The following is a 19,365-nucleotide window of genomic DNA, read 5'->3' as shown; positions in this document are numbered from 1 at the left end:
GCCTCTTGAGTTCAAGCCTCTTACCTAAGCCTCCCTGACTAGCTGGAACTAGAGGTGTGAACCACCACGCCCAGCTAATTTTTTTTGTATTTTCAGAAGAGATGAGTTTTCACCACATTGACTAGGTTGGTCTTGAACTCTTGACCTCAGGTGATCCACCTGACTCGGCCGCCAAAAGTGCTGGTATTACAGGTGTGAACCACTGCACCTAGCCTGTGATCCACCCCCAACCTTTTTTTTTTTTTTTTTTTGAGACGGAGTCTTGTTCTGTCACCAGGCGTCAGGCTGGAGTGCTGTGGCACGATCTTGGCTCACTACAACCTCTGCCTCCCAGGTTCAAGTGAGTCTCTTGCCTCAGTCTCTCAAGTCGCTGGGACTATAGGTGCGTGCTGCCACGCCTAGCTCATTTTTATATTTTTATTAGAGACGGGGTTTTACCATATTGGCAGGGATGGTCTCGATCTCTTGGCCTCGTGGTTCACCCGCCTTGGCCTCCCAGAGTGTTGGGATTACACGTGTAAGCCATCACGTCCTGCTGATTCTTAAGAGATGTGTAGTCACTTTCTGCACTGGGCCCAAGACCATCAGTTGATCCTAGTTTTTCAGAATGGAGAGGAGGGAAGTACATATATATATGTTTATTATGCAGTTGATATATACTTGCTATTAATGAATTGGAAAATACAGTAGATCAAAAGGAAAATGAAAGTTAACTAATGAGCATTCAGAGACAGCCTGTGTTAATGCATAGACAAGTGACCTGGGTTTTTGTTTTTCTTTTTTTTTAATCTTTTATTTCATTTAAAAATTTTTTTTATTTTTTATTTTTATTTTGTAGAGATGGGGTTTCACCATTTTGACCAGGATGGTCTCGAACTCTTGACCTGGTGATCCACCCGCTTCGGCCTCCCAAAGTGCTTGGGATTGTAGGCGTGAGCCACCACGCCCGGCCGTGACCTGGGTTTTTCTAGATGTAGATACTGAGTGAGAGTGGAATCATGCTCTATAAAATGTTTTGTAATCTGCTTTTTTTCTTTTTCTTTCCTTTTTTTTTTTAAAAAAAATATGGAACGCTTCATGAATTTGCGTGCTAATCTTCTCTCTACTGTTCCTATTTGAGTGTATGTGCTGCCGAGGTGAGCGCTCCTTTTGTTTTGTTTTGTTTTGAGATGGAGTCTCACTCTGTCGCCCAGGCTGGAGCGCAGTGGTGCGATCTTGGCTCACTGCAACCTCTGCCTTCCAGATTCAAGCAATTCTCCTACAGGTGCACACCACCACCCAGCTAATTTTTGTACTTTTAGTAGAGACAGGGTTTTGCCATGTTGGCCAGGCTGGTCTCGAACTGCTGACCTCAAATGATCTGCCCACCTCAGCCTCCCAAAATGCTGGGATTATAGGCATGAGCCACTGCACCTGGCCTGGCTTTTTTTTCTTTTGATGATATTTTGTGTATCCTAGTCTGTGTCACTGCAGGTACTCCCACCCACCACATAAATGGGTGAGAGGTGCTCTGTTTTCTGGATATGCTCTCACGTGGCTCACTAATTTCTTAATTTAGGTTCTTTCTGATTCTCACTATGCTAAATGTTGCCGTGAAAATTCTAAATTTCAGTGAATGTCCTGCATTATTTTCTTTGGGGCCACTGCAATTCAGCCTGGGTGACAGAGTAAGATCCTATCTTGGAAAAAAAAAAAGGAAACATGCTTATGGTAGTACATTTTAAAAATGTTGGGCATGTTACCTTCCAGTATTGTTTTCTGTGTACTTGTTTTGTCTCATTTTGCTGCAGGTGTAATGTATGCATAGTTTTGTATCATGTTCCTTTTTTATTTTTTTGAGACAAAGTTTCGCTCTGTTGCCCACGCTGGAGTGCAACTGCACAATCTCAGCTTACTGCAGCGTCGCCTTCTGGGGCTTAAGTGACCCTCCTGCCTCAGCTTCCTGAGTAGCTGGGACTATGGGCATGTGCCATCACACGCTGCTCATTTTTTTTTTTTTTTGAGACGGAATTTTGCTCTTGTTACCCAGGCTGGCGCGATCTCGGCTCACCACAACCTCCGCCTCCTGGGTTCAGGCAACTCTCCCGCCTCAGCCTCCTCAGTAGCTGGGATTACAGGCACGCACCACCATGCCCAGCTAATTTTTTGTATTTTTAGTAGAGACGGGGTTTCACCATGTTGAACAGGATGGTCTCGATCTCTTGACCTCGTGATCCACCCGCCTTGGCCTCCCAAAGTGCTGGGATTACAGGCTTGAGCCACTGCGCCCGGCCTGCTCATTTTTATTAAAGATGCTCCCCCTTGCCTGGCTCCCACATGCTCCTCTGAGTTTTGGCTCTTGCTTCCCTGCCTCCCCAGCTGCCTGGTCTAACAGTAGAGACAGACAGTTCCAGTGCATCAGAGTCAGGCTGTATTGATTAGAGGTGGTGGTGGTTGTTTTCCCGAGATGGAGTCTCGCTCTGTCACCCAGGCTGGATTGTAGTGGTGCAATCTTGGCTCACTGCAACGTCCACCTCCTGGGTTCAAGTGATTCTCCTGCCTCAGCCTCCTGAGTAGCTGGGATGGACTACAGGTGTGCGCTACCATCCCTGGATAATTTTTTGTATTTTTAGTAGATGGGGTTTCACTGTGTTAGCCAGGATGGTCTTGATCTCCTAACCTCATGACGCACCCACCTCGGCCTCCCAAAGTGCTGGGATTACAGAGACAGTCACTGCGCCTGGCCAGAGTTGTCGTTGTTTTTGTAGAGATGGGATCCTGCTTTGTTGCCCAGGCTTTTCTCCAACTCCTGAGCCTGAGTGATCCACCTGCCTCAGCCTCCCAAATGCTAGGATTACAGGTATGAGCCTCGTTTGGCCATGATCCTTTTTTCAACTCGATTACACAGCTGTTTGTAAATGTCATCATTTATGGCAGTAATAGAGCTGAGTTCTCATCCCCCTGAGCGTTTTTCTCTGGGTACGTTTTCATTATTGTGAATGTGTTGTGCCAACCATCTTTGTGCACTGAAGCTTTCTCTGTATTTAGGGTTATTTCCTTAGAGTCATAGAAGTGGAATTGTTGCACTGCAAGATGTGTAAATACATTATAGAGCTTTGGATAAAAGTTATGAATTCTGCTTCAGAGGATGGTACTTTCATTCTGAATGTGGTTTAAAAGGCTGCTTCTGTTGTGAACTACTGACTTCAGTTTTCTTTGAAGAGAAGCAAAGCAAGTGGCACACAGCCTAGCGCAGAAGGTGAAAGCTGGGCTCCCCGTGCAAGTGAGGGCTTGAACACGGAGGCAGCAGTGGGAAGCGGAGAGTTGCTGCAGCTGGGAGATGACTCCCCAGCCCCCCTCATCCTTGTCACTAAGAAGTTAGTGAGAGCAAAACTTGTGGCTGTGATGCAGACAAGCCTGCCCCTCTTTCTCATGTAGACGGGATTTTTCCCACACAGGGAGGCAGGAAGAAGCCAGCACGTGACCTCTCTTCCCAGCCACCAGCCCAGGAAGGGAGGTGCTTTGAAGGAGAGGCCCCTAACTCTCCTTGCATGGACATTTGCAGGGAGTCAAGGTGGATGCAAGAGACCACAGTGGAGCCACAGCCCGAATGCTGGCCAAGCAGTACGGACACAGGAAGATCGTGGCCTTGATGGACACTCACTCACCCGCTCTGCCCAAGAGCCTCTATCGGAGCCCAGGTACCCGCACCTGCCAGCTGCACTCCGCTGGGGTCTGTGGTTGTCTTGAGCTTCAGGTAACCTGGCAGAGAAAGATGCCTCCCCACCTGCAGCTGGGCATGGTGGCCCACACCTGTAATCCCAACAGTTTGGAAGGCTGAGGCGGGAGGATCACTTAAGGTCAGGAGTTCAAGATCAGCCTGCCCAACATGGTAAAACCCCGTTTCTACTAAAAATACAAAAAAAATCAGCCAGGTGTGGTGGCAAGCTCCTGTAGTCCCAGCTACTCAGCAGGCTGAGGCATGAGAATCACTTGAACGCAGTAGGTAGACATTGCAGTGATCCAAGATCCTGCCACTGCACTCCAGCCTGTGTGACACAGCGAGACTCTGTCTCAAAAAAAAAAAAGAAAGAAAAAGAAAGGTACCCCCCTTCCCTGGCTTCCACCTGCTCTGAGATTTGGCTCTGCCTCCCCAGCTGCTTCCATGGCAAGGCTGAGGTCGCTGCTGTAGCAGGAGAGAAAGTTGGTTATAGTGGAGTGTGGCGCCAAAACCAGAAGCCTTCTGTAGCATCCTCACTACCGTGTGGGCCGGTGCAGGAGCGTGGCGCCAAAACCAGAAGCCTCCTGTAGCATCCTCACTACCGTGTAGGCCGGTGCAGGAGTGTGGCGCCAAAACCAGAAGCCTCCTGTAGCATCCTCACTACCGTGTAGGCCAGTGCAGGAGTGTGGCGCCAAAACCAGAAGCCTCCTGTAGCATCCTCACTACCGTGTAGGCCAGTGCACTTCGTTTTCTGTTTCCCGAGCTATGGCTTGTTGATTTTTCTATATGAACTTGAATATCAACTTGTCTAACTCCTTTAAGACAGTATTAATATTTTTATTGAGACTGTGACAAATTTGTAAGTTAAGTGTATCTTTGTGATGCTGAGTTGTCCTATCCAAGTACAAAGGATGTCTTCTTGTTCCAGTGTACTTTTGGGTCTTGCAGGAGAGCTTGACATTTTTCTTCATCTACATTTTGCATATGAGTTAGGTTTATTCGTTAGTGTTTGGTCATCTTTGTTGCTGTTGTAAATGGGGTTTTCCCTACCATTATATCCTCCCCCCACCACCAACTCTCAGGGTATTAATTACTCAGTGTTCTTTATTTTGTATTTACTTTTTATTTCAGTAGGTTTTTGGGGAACAGGTGGTGGTTGGATACATGAATAAGTTTTTTTTTTTTTCTTTTTGAGACAGAGTCTTACTCTTTTGCCTAGGCTGGAGTGCAGTGGTGCAATCGTGGCTCACCATAACCTCTGCCTCCCTGGTTCAAGTGATTCTCCTGCCTCAGCCTCCTAAGTAGCTGGGATTACAGGTGCATGCCACCATGCCCAGCGAATTTTTGTATTTTTAGTAGAGACAGGATTGCACCATGTTGGCCAGGATGGTCTCCATCTCTGACCTCATGATCCCCCCTGCCTTTCATTCCCAAAGAGCTGGGGTTACAGGCGTGAGCCACTGAGCCTGACCATGAATGAGTTCTGTGGCACTGTCATTGCATGGTCAGTGGATTTCTGCAAAGTAATTTCATATTCTGCCACCTTACAGAATTCTTCTATTGGTTAGGTTCGTTTTGTTGATTCTTTAGGGGTTTACAGGTGTACTACCATATAATATTTAAGTATCAATGGATGAACTGCTTCCTGCTGATTCTTGTGACTCTGACTGTTGAGTTGCATTGTTCTTTGTTTAGTTGTTAGCACCTCTAACCCATTGTTCAGCATCCTGGAGACAGTATGTATCCTTACCTTGGTCCTGATCTTAGTGGAAACGCCGCCACATTAAGTGAGAGGCTGGTTTTAAAAGGGAAGGCATATGTTATTTTAGCATATTAACAAAGTACTGGTGGGGCGCCTGTAATTCCAGCACTTTGGGAGGCCGAGGCGGGTGGATCACCAGGTCAGGAGTTCAAGACCAGCCTGGCCAAGATGGTGAAACGCTGTCTCTACTAAAAATACAAAAGTTAGCCAGGCGTGGTGGTGGGTGCTTCTAATCCCAGCTACTCAGGAGGCCGAGGCAGAGAATTGCTTGAACCTGGGATGCATAGGTTGCAGTGAGCAGAGATCACACCACTGCACCCTAGCCTGGGCAACAGAGTGAGACTCATCTCAAAAAACAAGTAAAAGTATTCAGCAGTTCTTCTATTCTTGAGTATTGTTTTATCGGAGTAACTGTTGAATTTTCTTTCACATCTTTGGCGACAACTGGAGTGTTACCTGTAGCTCTAGTCATACGGTAGATTATCTTCATGAACCTCCTAATAATGAATCAACCTTACATTCTTGGCAGAAATCTCACATGTAGTATTATTTTAATGTGCTTTTTAATTCTGTTTATTAATATTTAGTGCATTCATAAGTGATATTGGTCTATAATTTTCTTTTGAGACAGAGTCTTGTTCTATTGCCCAGGCCAGTGTGGAGTGGTGAGATCTCAGTTCACTGCAACCTCTGCCCCTAGGGTTCAAGCAATTTTCCTGCCACAGCCTCCTGAATAGCTGGGATCACAGACGTGTACCACTATACCCAGCTAATTTTTGGATTTTTAGTAGAGATGGGGTTTCACCATGTTGGCCAGGTTGGTCTTGAACTCCTGACCTCTGGTGATCTGCCAGAGGTGCTGGGATTAGAGGCCTGAGCCACCACCCCTGGCCTGGGCTATAATTTTCTATTTTTATGATGTATGGGTATCAGTGTTATACTTCATAAAAGTAATTTGGAAGTTTTCCTTCCTTTTTTGTGTTCTAGGACAATACACGTAGTAGCATTAGTGCTACCTGGTCTTAGAGGTTTTGATAGAATCCTCCCCTGAAACCATCTGGTCTCTGTGAGGTGGTTCCTCTACAAAAGTTTTTCTTTTTTTTTTTTTGAGACGGAGTTTCTTTCTCTCTCGTTACCCAGGCTGGAGTGCAATGGCGCGATCTCGGCTCACCACAACCTCCTGGGTTCAAACAATTCCCCTGCCTCAGCCTCCCAAGTAGCTGGGATTACAGGCGCGCACCACCATGCCCAGCTAATTTTTGTATCTTTTTTTTTTAGTAGAAACGGGGTTTCACCATGTTGACCAGGATGGTCTCGATCTCTTGACCTCATGATCCACCCGCCTCGGCCTCCCAAAGTGCTGGGATTACAGGCGTGAGCCATCCCGCCCGGCTGACAGAAGTTTTTCTATTTCTCCCGTAGAGACTGGCCTCCTCACACTTTCTCTTCTCACGGGGTCAGTTTTGGTAAACTCTGTTTCCCTGAGAGATCACTTCATCTAGGGTTTCAGACTTATTTGCGGAGGTCTACAACATACTCTATTCCTCCTTTTAAAATACTGTGTTTCAGGCCAGGTGCCATGGCTCAGGCCTGTAATCCCAGCAGTTTGGGAGGCTGAGACGGCTGGATCACTTGAGGTCGGGAGTTCAAGACCAGCTTGGCCAACATGGTAAAATCCCATCTCCACTAAAAATACAGAAATTAGCTGGGTGTGGTGGTATATGCCTGTAGTCTCAGCTATTCTGGAGGCTGAGGCAGGAGAATCACTTGAACCTGGGAGGGGGAGATTGCAGTGAGCCAAGATCGTGCCACTGTCATCCAGCCTGGGTGACAAAGTGAAACTCCATCTCAAAAAAAGTAAGTAGATAAAATAAAATACTGTATTTCAGTGGTTATTTTCTCCAATTTTTTTTTTTCTGGAGTGGAAAATACTGATTTACTTTTTGAGACAGGGTGTTTCTTTGTCATCCAGGCTGGAGTACAGTGACCAGATCTCAGCTCACTGCAGCCTCTGCCTCCCGGTCTGAGAGCAGTTCTTCCACCTCAGCCCCATGAGTAGCTAGGACTGCAGGTACACCCTACCATGTCCAGCTCATGTTTGTATTTTTTTGTAGAGACGGGGTTTTGCCATGTTGAACAGGCTGGTTTCAAAACTCCTGAGCTCTAGCAGTCCACCTGCCGCAGCCTCCCAAAGTGCTGGGACTACAGGCATGAGCCACTGCACCTGACCTAGAAAGTATTTATCTCATTTTAATTGACACAAATAACTGCGTATTTATGGGGTACCGTGTGTGATGCTTTGATACATGTAAACACGGTCTAATGATCAAATTGGATAATTAGCTTACCCATCGCCTCAAACATTTACCATTTCTTTGAGGTAAGAACATGTAAAATCCTCTCTGCTAGTAGCAATCTTGAGATGTACACTGTTACGTATGGTCACTGTGCTGTGAACACCAGAACTTGTTTCGCTGATCTGTAATTTTGTACTTACCATTCTCGTCCACTACCTCCTCACCCCCAACCTCTGATAACCACCGTTCTAGTTTACGTGTATGACATGAACCTTTAAAAATTCAGCAAATGGGTGAGATCATTTTTTGTCTTGTTTTTTGAGACAGGGTCTTGCTCTGTCATCCAGGCTGGACTATGGTGACTTGACGTATTGGCTCACTACAACCTCCAATTTCTGGGCTCAAGGATCCTCCCATCTCACCCTCCCGAATAGCTGGGACTACAAGTGCCCACCTCCACACCTGGCTAATTTTTATTTTTATTTTTGCAGAGACAGGGTCTTGCTATACTGACCACGTTGGTTTTGAACTCCTGGCTCAAGCGATCCTCTCACCTTGGGCTCGAAAAGTGTTGGGATTATAGGTGTGAGTCATCGCGCCTTACTAGCATTTGTCTTGCTGTGTCTGGCTTATTTGACTTAACATAGTATCTTCCAGGTTTATTCCTGTTGCCACAAATGATCAGATTTCATTCTTTATGTCTGAGTAATATTCCACTGTGTGTATAAACTCATTTTCTTCCTTCATCCTCTGGTGGACACATGTTGGTTGTGTGTCTAGGCTACTGTGAATAGTGCTGCAGTAAACGTGAGGCTGTAGATAGCTCTTTGGTACATTGATTTCCTTTCTTTTGGATGAATACCCATTGGTGGAATTGTTGGCTCTCATTTCTTAAATTTAAAAAAAAATTTTTTTTTTTCTTTTTTGAGACGGAGTTTGGCTCTTGTTACCCAGGCTGGAGTGCAATGGCGCAATCTCGGCTCACCGCAACCTCCGCCCCCTGGGTTCAGGCAATTCTCCTGCCTCAGCCTCCTGGGTAGCTGGGATTACAGGCACGTGCCACCATGCCCAGCTAAGTTTTTGTATTTTTAGTAGAGACGGGTTTCAACATGTTGACCAGGATGGTCTCGGTCTCTTGACCTCGTGATCCACCCGCCTCGGCCTCCCAAAGTGCTGGGATTACAGGCTTGAGTCACCATGCCCGGCCAAAATTTTTTATGTTAAAAAAAAATAGAGGAAGCGTCTCACTTTGTTGCCCAGGCTAGTCTCGAACTCCTGGGCCCAAGCGATCCTCCTACCTCAGTCTTTCACAGTGCTGGTATGGTAGGCATGAGCCACTGCACCTGGCCTCATTTCTTATTTTGTATGTTTGTGTTTCTTTTTTTTTGTTTATGTTAAATACTAGTACTTTGTCTATTTAGTGGAAAACCCATAGGATTTTGGTTTATTAATTAGATCTACTGATTGTCAGTTCTCTATTAATTTCTGCTTTTATTTTTCTTTCACTTAGTTGTTGTTCCAGTGTCTTGAGTTGGGAATTTCTTTCGTTTTCATTGTTTCTCTTTTGTTGCTAAATGTTGGAGGCTGTGGAGTTTTGCTGACTGCTGCTTTAAGTATATTCTGGGGGTTCCGTGTTTACTGCTTTTCTTATTCAGAAATTCTATAATTTTTATTTATATTTTCTTCTTCAATCAGGAGTTGTCTAATAGAAGTTTTGTGGTGGTCATTGTTTGTTAATTTCTAGGTGGAAGGGCCTTTTTGATCTTGTGATTAATTTCCCATATTATTCTGATCAACTTTATTCTAATGTATCTGGTCAGAGTGTGTTCATAATTCTTAAATTTACAGAACTTCCTTGTCATCTTATTTGTTACCTACTGATTTATCTATCTATCTATCTATCTATCTATCTATCTATCTATATGTTTTTGTTTTTTTTTTTTTTCAGATGAAATCTTCCTCTGTCACTCAGGCTGGAGTGCAGGGGCGCCATCTCAGCTCACTGCAACCTCCACCTCCCAGGTTCAAGCGATTCTCCTGCCTCAGCCTCCCAAGCAGCTGGGATTCCAGGTGCCCGACACCACGCCGGCTAATTTTTGTATTTTTAGTAGAGACAGGGTTTCATTATGTTAGCCAGGTTGGTCTCTAATTACTGACCTCAAGTGATCCACCCACCTTGGGCTCCCGAAGTGCTGAGATTACAGGCATGAGCCACCATGACCGGCCTAATCAGTATTTTCAAATATTCCTTGTTTTGCTTGAGAAGTTGTCTTCTCTATTATCTGTGCTACAATTTAGCATATCTGTAAGTCTGTCTTAGCGTGTTTCTGATTTATAAAGGAAGATGGTGCATTTTTTTGGTGGCAGATATTCATAATTTGTTACAGATTCATTGTGAATTACAGCTTTTAGTATTAGAAGTGTCCTGGCCTGGCGTGGTGGCTCATGCCTGTAATCCCAGCGCTTTGGGGGGGCCAAGGCGGGTAGATTACCTGAGGTCAGGAGTTCGGGGCCTGCCTGGCCAACTTGGTTAAATGCTGTCTCTACTAAAAATTTAAAATATTAGCCAGGTGTTGTGGCACATGCCTGTAATCTCAGCTGCTCAAGAGGCTGAGGCAGGAGAATTGCTTGAACCTGGAGGTTACAATGAGCCAAGATTGTGCTACTGCACTCTAGCCTGGGTGACAGAGTGAGTCTCTGTCTCAAAACAAAAAGAGTGTCCTTCTGTGTCACATGTAATGCTTTTTGGCCTGAATTCTAGTTTGATAGCAGGATTGCAGCCCTGGCTTTTTTGTGATCTCCATCTGCTTGTTCTTTTTAAGTCATTTTGAGGGCATGTTGGGTGCTCAGATTCACGCAGCTGTCTGTATGTTTACTGTCTTACAGCTCCCTCCCCTTCGGCTTGGATGGAAGCACAGTCTCCCTGGGGTGCTGGAGATCTTTGAGTGTGAGGGGGCGTGTATCCACACGGCTAGCTCACTCGGCAGAGTGTGAGCCTTTTCATGGGGAAGGCAGAGAACGATCAGGGCCTGAGCTCTCCCACCTCACTGGCCTGCCCTAAGTTGTCCCAGTGAGCAGCTTCTTTCTCAGGGTCAGGCTCAGCCCAGCTCCTTCCCTGGCGCGGGGATTGTTTCGTAATAATAACTGCTCAGGCAGCAAAATGGTAACACAAAGGACCTCTCCCTGCATCTCCACCGCAGTTTACCAAGTCTACAAGGAGATCTCATTTCCTCCCATATACAACTCTTGTATCTTTTTTTTTTTTTTTGAGAGGGAGTCTTGCTCTGTTGCCCAGGCTGGAGTGCAATGGCGCCATCTTGGCTCACTGCTGCCTCCGCCCCCTGGGTTCAAGCAGTTCCCTGCATCAGCCTCCCAACTAGCGCCTGCTAGTTGGGGAGCTAATTTTTGTATTTTTAGTATAGATGGGGTTTCAGCATCTTGGCCAGGCTGGTCTTGAACTCCTAACCTTGTGATCCACTCGCCTTGGCCTCCCAAAGTGCTGGGATTACAGGCGTGAGCTACCGCACCCGGTCTCCTATCTCTTAAAAGTAGAATTGGACCAGAGCCTTATATGAATCAAATATGAAAAACTGAAAAGCTACAAAATAGTAAAAGCTCTGGGTTCAGCTCTGAAAGGTCAGACTAGGTAGTGATGTGAAAGAGTTAAAAATCATAGCAAACAGATGCTATGCTTTAGAAAATACAGAATTCCTTAAGAAGTTGTTTCCAAAGGAAGGGAACTGGAAAAAAAAGTTGTGACTGATATCATATTTTAAATGAAGAAATGAATTTTAGTTATTCCTTCAACTTAGGTCAAAACTTACTTCTGATTGTGAACAATACAGGCTTTTTATGAATTTGCAAACCCTGACAAAGAGGTAAGAATGAAACTCCTCACCGGACTCGGTGGCTTAAGCCTGTAATCCCGGTACTTTGGGAGGCCCGGGGCGGGGGGGGGGGGGGGGGGGGGGGCAGATCACCTGAGGTAGGAGTTTGAGACCAGCCTGGCCAACATGGCAAAAGCCCATCTCTACTAAAAAAAAAGACAGGGAGAAAAATTAGCTGGGCATGGTGGCGTGCACCTGTAATCCCAGCTACTTGGGAGGCTGAGGCATGAGAATTGTTTGAACCCAGGAGGCGGAGGTTGCAGTGAGCTGAGATCGCACCACTGCACTTCATCCTGGAGGACAGAATGAAACTGTCTCAAGAAAAAAAGTTAAGCTCCCCGTTCTCACTAACTTTGCAGCTCCCTGTGGCCCACTGGAGCAGCACCCCGGCCTATGTGGGCATTTCCCAAAAGTGATGTCCTGGCAGATACCCTCTCCTTAATTTAACAAAACCTGTGATAGTTACTTTCTTTCAGTTTAATCTAAGCATTAGTAAATTAGTCCATCACTGAACAGACTGTCTTAATCTTGGTGTTGGACCTACAGAAAAATACGAAGATCTGAGTTCTTCTGATGAGTCCTGCCCTGCTCCTCAGAGACAGAGGCCGTGCCGGAAGAAGGGTGTCAGCATCCACGAGGGGCCAAGAGCGCTGGCCAGGATCACAGGCATTGGCCTCGGGGGCAGGGCCCCACGGTGTCGCTATGGTGAGTGACCCGCGTCTCTCTGTTACTGCATACCAAGATTCTGTGTTGGCAAGAATGGAATAGCTCTTAGGCTCCTGAAACATGGGTCCCTGGACCTCAGGCGGTAGCAGGACAAGTGGCCCAGGCTTTCATGCTCAGGGAGAATCAGGATTGAGTCCAGTGATGGAAATGCATTGGTCATGAGCTCATTCTGGTTTTTTTTGCTTGACCTCCTTGACTTTCCTTTTCATTGGTTAAATTTAGGAATAAATCTCTCTGTCCTGCAGCAGAAATGTAGCTCAGGTCAGATTTCATTAATCGCATAGGTGGGTCGGCTCATACAGGGAGGATGCAGTGTGACGATCCACTTCCCTGCCTTACCCATACCAGCTGGGTCGCGTACGCTCTCAGGGTTAGGAGGCTAAGGGCAGACAGGCCCAGCTGTTTTCTCAGGGCAATGGAGCTGAGCTCAGACCCTCCTGAGAGAGGGTGCACTTGGTGGTAAAGAATCCTAGCCGTCAGGTTTTCAGATCTCAAGTTTATTCTCAGGTTGTCAGCCCCAGTGCTGAGCATTTTGCTCTTGGGAGTGCTGGGGGTTGTTTTTAGCTGAGTTGGATTTGGTACCCACTCTCTCTTGCTGAGCTCAGACTCAGCTTTGAGTTGTGTCTTCTTTTGATGGCTGTCACCCACCCATGGCCAGGCCAAGGGTGCTGGTCTCACAGGCCTGGTGGCTGGTCCCTCACAGGAGCAAGGCCTCTTTGAGGCCAGTACTTGGAATAGTCTGACTTTCCTAGTGAGAATAGTTTTAGCCAAGGGTACATGAATTACTGGATTCCCTTCTAAGACTCCAAGAAGAAGCAGAGGTGCAGACTTCTGTCTTCCCAAGCCTGGGTGCTGGGTTGGGAACTGGGGACCCACCTTCTCCCATTGTCCTGGGAGGGGCGGTTAACTGGGTCACTGGGAAGGCCTCTCTCCAGTTGCTGGCCACCTCCCACCACAGCAAGAGGGCCCACCTGTGTTCCAGCCACTGAGCTGTGAGCACTGGCTCTGGGACACTGGGCTGGTCATTCTGAGCAGCAGTCTCTTTCTTAAGGATCTCAGGCACCTGCTGCAGCCTGAGGTGTGGTGGGGGGAGGAAGGAGGGGTTTGATCCTGGGGCTGGGGTGGTAATTAATCTATATGGCCATATGACAGATGCTTTATCAAAACGATACATGTCTGAAGCTGTTTGTGGGCAGTTTTTAGGTATCCACAGAGCAGTGATGATGGTAGTGGTCTCAGGTGTGGCATTTCAGGGGATTTTTGTTTTTTCCTCTCATACCTTATGAAATTTAAATTTTCCATAAGTGCATATATTCTCTTTGCCAGTAATTTTAAAAAATTGGGGGATGGGCACAGTGGCTCAGGCCTGTAATCCCAGCACTTTGGGAGGCCGAGGTGGGTGAATCACAAGGTCAAGAGATTGAGACCATCCTGGCCAACACGGTGAGACTCCGTCTCTACTATAAAATACAAAACTTAGTTGGGCGTGGTGGCGCGTGCCTGTAATCCCAGCTACACAGGAGGCTGAGGCTGAAGAACCATTTGAACCCGGGAGGTGGAGGTTGCAGTGAGCTGAGATCTTGTTACTGTACTCCAGCCTGGCAACAGCGGGAGACTCTGTCTCAAAAAAAAATTGGGGGCCAGGTACAGTGGTTCATGCCTGTAATCCCAGCACTTTGGGAGGCTGAGGCAGGAGGACTGCTTGGGCCCAGGAGTTTTGAGACCAGTCTGGGAAATGTAGGGGCATCTGGAACCAGAAGCAACTTCACTTTGGAGTTCCCTGGGTTTATGGCCCCCATTCTGTACACAGAGCAGGTGCCTCTCCGCGGCTATGTCACCTTCAACAGCAGTGGTGAGAACCCCCTGGAAGAAGAGGGCCTCTGCTGCCGGGATGTCACCTCCCCCATCAACGAGCAGGACATAGAAAGCAGCAGCAGCAGCAGCAGTCGGGGTACGTGTGCCCCACCCTGTTCAGCCTGCGGCTCAGGCAGGTCCTGGAGCTCTTGTGTGCCCATCTTACCCCTGGCCTGGCGCTGGGGCATAGCCATCCAGCAGAGGACAAGAAAGGGCCAGATGTGGATGGCCCTGGTTCTTGTGAGGAAAGGGAGAAGCTTCTGGTCCAGCAGCCCCGTGCAGCTTAGGGGAGCCATTCCACACCAACAGGTTGAGCCCTTGCTTGGGAGCCCACCGAGGCTTTCAGGACACACTCCACTAGGAATATCTGTTAGAATCACAGCTCTGTGCAGCAGCTGTTAACAGAGTGCCCACCTTGGGCCAAGCATTGCTCCGGGTGCTTGAGATTAGCAGTGAACAAAAAGACAGAAGCCCTGCCAGTGTGTATAGAGGGGAGGGTTTAGCACAGGCAGGCAGCCTGAAACAAAAGGAATCAACCGCTGCAGGCGCCAAGGAATGCCCTGGACCCAGGGCAGCCCATGCACAGTACCTTGGTGAATCCTGCAGGCGGACACCCTGTCTTCCCGCCCTCAGAGGGACATGCTTTCTGTGCCAACCTGGGGCCTGTCAGGAGCAGCAGCAGCAGCGAGGGCCTGGCCAGAGCCCAGGGGCTCAGCAGCGAAGCTTCTGTGGAGAGCAATGAGGTGTGGACTTTCTTTCTTGGTCCCCCATAGCCGGTCCCTGGCATTGTGAGGGTGCCTAACATCCCCCAGCCACTTTAAGGTGAGCACATGTGTAACAAGCACGTGCTTCGTGTGTGTGCTGGGCTGGGACGTGCCGTGGACAGGGCCTGGGTTCTCAGACTACAGTGAATGGCACCGGAAGCCCCTGCGTGGCGGGTGGGGCGCTCAGGAAGGCTCTCAAACCAACCGCATGCTCCTTCAGATACACGCCTCTTATTGCAGGACTCGGATCACGCCTGTAAAAGTTCAGTTCGCAGACAAGCTAAAAGTTACGTGAAGACCAAGAATCCCGACAGCCAGTGGCCGCCCTGCCCTGGGACTGACAGGGAAGCCCTTCCCCCCGAGTCCAGGCCCCAGACTCAGAGGGCACCCTACTCAGGACCCCAGGTAAGACCACTTGTGAAACTGGCGGTTACTCAAGAGACAGCACTTCGTTTCTGAGTACGAGGCATGTGTTGTGTATATGATATGCCAGCCGCTGCTGGGAGAACAGAAAGGCAGTGGCATCCCTGTGGCCTGACAGCCTCCACAGGCTCACAGTCGGCTCCGTGGCTGGCGGCCCAGCTGCAGGACTTCCGCTCCATTCCTTGCCACGGGAAGGACCTGTGTCCCTGCCTTCCATACTGGAGTCGGCCTCCCTGAGCCTGGGGAGAAGAAAAACACGCCTGGCCTGAGAGCTGCCTGTGGGAGTCAGTGACAGGATGTGGTGGAAGCAGAGACAGGGATCGCACTCAGCGTGTGGTCAGTGACCGTTACAGTGGCCGCCATCCTCATCCTCCCTGTGGTCCGTCTGACTGCACATTACCTAAGGGGTACAGGTGTGGTTCACAGCTCAGCTGTCTCACCTGTGTCTGTTGTGTTCTGCCCAGTGCAGGCAGAAGAGGCACAGAGAAGAGAGGCAGAGGGAAGATCTGGCTATTTGTTTTTTGTTTTTTTGAGGTGGAGTTGTGTGCTGTCCCCTGGGTTGGAGTGCAGTGTTGCGATATCAGCTCACTGCCACCTCTGCCTCCCAGGTTCAATCGATTCTCCTGCCTCAGCCTCCCAAGTAGCTGGGATTACAGGCAGCCACCCCCATGCTCAGCTAATTTTTTCTATTTTTAGCAGACATGGGGTTTCACCATGTTGGCCAGGCTGGTCTCAAACTCTTGACCCTTGTGATCTGCCGACCTCAGCTTCCCAAAGTGCTGGGATTACAGGCGTGAGCCACTGAACCTGGCCTGGCTGAGGATTTGTTGAGGTGCTGGCTTTGCTGCTGAGTAAAGCCTTGGATTTGCTGGCTTCTCGCAGCCCCGTCTCAGTGTAGGTGCCCATCTCAGGCCCGTCAGCATGTCCTGAGTGGGGTCCGGTCAGGGTGGTGTCCTAAGGATGTTTTTCTCAGAAAACAGTTTGAAGAAAATGGCAGAATAATAACCTTCAAAAGTTAGTTCCTCCATTAAACGCAATAATAAACTTTCAAAAGTCGGATTTCTGGGGTTGAAAAATGAATGAAAGTACACTAGACAGCTTGACAGCAGATGGGGCAGGAGAGTCAGAAAACCTGTGAGCGCAGGTCACCTGGTACTTTGCCTGAGCATCAGGGAATGAGTGAAAAAAATGAAGAGAAACCGGTGAGTCTCTTAAGCACACCGGTGAAGTTCCAGAAGGAGAGAAGAGCAGAAACAACGGGTAACCAACAGCCTGACCATCCCAAGTGGATCAGAAACATGGATCTTATATCCAGGGAGCTCAGTGACCTCAGGCAGGTGAACTCAGAGAACAGCTGTGCTTAGACAAGTCAGAGTGTCAGACACTGAGACTCTTGCACGAGAGAGGAGCATTCTCCGCGCACAAAGCATCGTCCACAGCAGCAGCTCCATCGTCCCTTCACAGAACCGAGCTTGGGATGAGGAGGCCAGTGTCTGGTCACAGTGCCCCAGGTGATGACCATAGTGTGAGGATGTGCCGGCTGTGGCACCCGGCCCTGCCTGAGGCAGCGGAGGAGGAGGGGACAGCCTGGCTGCTGCACCAGCACGCAAGGCACCATCTTGGTGTTGAGCTGGGGGACGTGGTGGGGCTCCGAGCAGAGGAAAATGGCTCTGCTTTGCTGTAGGTCACTACCTCCCCAAACCCGTGCCCTGTGCTCGCCAGGACCTGGCCGCGCTGCTGGAGCAGATTGGCTGTCTGAAGTACCTGCAGGTGTTTGAGGAGCAGGACGTGGACCTCCGCATCTTCCTGACCCTCACTGAGAGCGACCTGAAGGAAATCGGCATCACGTGCGTCCAGAGGGGCTGCTCTGGCCTCAGCCTGGGGTTGGGGCAAACTTCCTGCACATGCAAGTTCCCTTGGGAGGCTGAGACATGTTGTGGTCGTATTCCTCCCTGCAGGCTGTTTGGGCCCAAGAGGAAGATGACGTCCGCTATCGCCCGTTGGCACAGTAGTGCCCGCCCACCTGGGGACGCCCTGGAGCTGGCCTATGCTGACCGGCTAGAGGCTGAAATGCAGGAGCTTGCCATCCAGCTGCACAAGGTGAGTGACTATGGCTGGAGGGCGAGGCAACACCCCGGACTTGGCCCCAGCTCTGACAGAAAAGGCGAGCACTGTGTGGAGGGGTTCTACACAGAAGACAGGGCTGGCTTGCGCAGGCACCTCCCAGCCTCCATGCCCCCTGCAGCGCTGCGAGGAGGTGGAGGCCATTCGGGGCCAGGTGTGCCAGGAGCAGGAGCTACGGGCCGTGGTGGAGAGCTGCCTGCTGGAGCAGGACCGTGCCCGTGAGGATATCCAGGCCCAGCTTCGGGAAACGTGGGTCCTAGCCCGGGATGCTGCTCTCATCCTGGACCAGCTGCGGTGAGTGGCTCTGAGCTGCCCTGGGCTGGGTCTCCGGTGCTCACCCCTGGCATTCTTTCTTCCTGACTTTGTAACTGAGAGGTGGATTTCAGGTCCCGGGACCACCCCACCTCCATTTCATCCAGGCCTTTGCTTCCTGCAGGCAGACCCAGGCAGCACTCGTGGCTGGGAATCTGCGTGGGTTTTCCTCTTGCTCATTAGTGCTGCTTCATGTGGCACTGGCCCAGCCCTGAAAGGCCAGCTGCAGGGACAGACAGGGCAGAGACCCTTCCTCCCCTTGAAGGTCTGAGTTGGGGGCTCTGCATTTCAGGCCTCTGCCCTCACCAGCACTTGTTCCTGTGTCTGGCAGAGCCTGTCAAGCTGAGCTGTCAGCCCGAGTGAGGCGGGACCAGCCCCCTGGTGCAGCCACCCTGGGCTCAGCCCTCCCGCCAGCTGGTAAGAGCGGTGGCCTGGCTCCACACTGGTCAGAGGGGAAGGCAGGGAGCCCTGAAGCCGGCTTTGACCCAGTGGCCTTGGTCTGGTTCTCAGGCCAGCAGCCACTCTCCCGGGTCCCTGTGTACACATGACCCCAGAGTCCAGGGAGAGGGGACCCTGGGGATGAAAGCCCACTTCCTCACCTATGACAGGAAAACTCCCCCAGCGGTGGGAGGCACTGGAAAGACCGTGCCGTGACTGGCTGTGCTGTGCTGACACCTCCAGTGACTTCTGCAGCCTCCAGCCAGGGCCCAGACCCAGGCCCCCACCGGCATAGCTTTGTATTCTCCTGTGGGGCTGAGCGGGCTTGGTACTTTCCTCAGCCCATGGGAGGAAGGGCTCAGCCCTCAGAGGTCACTTAGACATGGGCAGGCAGGCAGGCAGGGAGGTTCTGATCCAAGGAGGGTCTCCTGCTTGCATGGGCTCAGGATAAAGAGGCAGGGCCTGTGGAGAACACAGATCCCCAGCTAACTCGGTCCCTGCATCGCAGAATCCAAGGGCTGGCAAGTGTCCCTGCAGGCCATGAGCCTCCCCGAGCTTTCAGGAGCCCTGGAGGACCGTGTTCGTGAGATGGGTGAGTCTCTGGGGACCAGACTTCATTGAAGACTGAGAACCCCTTTTGTTTCTGAGGGAGGCAGAGGGGCCCCTTTCCAGGGAAAGCAGGTTTGAGTCCCTCTACCCCAAGGCTGCCCTTGGGGCCAGGGCCTTGATAGCTAAGGGGCAGGTCACAACCTGAAGCTCAGAGCCCTGGGCAGCACCACTCAGCCCCACCGAGCCTGGGCCTGCAGGTCCTCAAGGTCGTCACTCCTAGTGCCCTGAGCCTGCCACCCAGACTTGCCAAGCATGGCATCTGGTCACATCCTCAGGACAAGCACTGTGCTCGGTGACCCAGAGCCTGGAGAAGCTGCAGGTGCTGAACGGGAAGAAGTGGCGGGAGCCCTAGCCCTCGGCCGGTGAGTGTCTGGCAGCCTGGAGCCCACACAGCGGGAACAGCAGGGCCTGTGTGGGCAGCTGCAGCTGCACCTACACACCCACCTGTCCCCTCCCTTCTCACCAGGGC

The 19,365-nt window shown here is 49.9% G+C and overlaps 1 protein-coding gene and 1 long non-coding RNA gene across 26 annotated transcripts in view; one reads left to right on the top strand and one right to left on the bottom strand.

Moving 5' to 3' along the window:
* Positions 1–19,365, top strand: part of ANKS3 (ankyrin repeat and sterile alpha motif domain containing 3) — a 59,414-nt gene that overhangs the window by 39,655 nt on the left and 394 nt on the right. For 6 of the 25 annotated variants that reach the window (XM_078344562.1, XM_078344568.1, XM_078344567.1 and 3 more), the window contains 11 exons: positions 3,545–3,680; positions 12,193–12,351; positions 14,183–14,323; positions 14,860–14,969; positions 15,231–15,395; positions 17,136–17,260; positions 17,372–17,513; positions 17,659–17,831; positions 18,181–18,266; positions 18,796–18,879; positions 19,172–19,258. In XM_078344562.1, the coding sequence (XP_078200688.1) occupies positions 3,545–3,680; positions 12,193–12,351; positions 14,183–14,323; positions 14,860–14,969; positions 15,231–15,395; positions 17,136–17,260; positions 17,372–17,513; positions 17,659–17,831; positions 18,181–18,266; positions 18,796–18,879; positions 19,172–19,248 (1,398 nt within the window). In that variant the 3' untranslated portion in view covers positions 19,249–19,258. Of the gene's footprint in view, positions 1–3,544; positions 3,681–12,192; positions 12,352–14,182; positions 14,324–14,832; positions 14,970–15,230; positions 15,396–17,135; positions 17,261–17,371; positions 17,514–17,629; positions 17,832–18,141; positions 18,267–18,795; positions 18,880–19,171; positions 19,259–19,365 lie in introns of all 25 variants that reach the window. The other 19 variants (XM_078344564.1, XM_009009097.5, XM_078344558.1 and 16 more) reach the window with 11 other exon arrangements.
* On the bottom strand, positions 15,443–17,372 carry LOC144578565 (uncharacterized). Its single transcript, XR_013524566.1, has 2 exons — positions 17,178–17,372; positions 15,443–15,652 (listed from the first exon to the last, which is right to left on the bottom strand). It is a non-coding gene; the product is annotated as an uncharacterized LOC144578565 (long non-coding RNA).

Source organism: Callithrix jacchus, chromosome 12 (genome assembly GCF_049354715.1).
Source record: "Callithrix jacchus isolate 240 chromosome 12, calJac240_pri, whole genome shotgun sequence".
NCBI lineage: Eukaryota > Metazoa > Chordata > Mammalia > Primates > Cebidae > Callithrix > Callithrix jacchus.
This window is presented reverse-complemented; position numbering and strand designations above follow the sequence as displayed.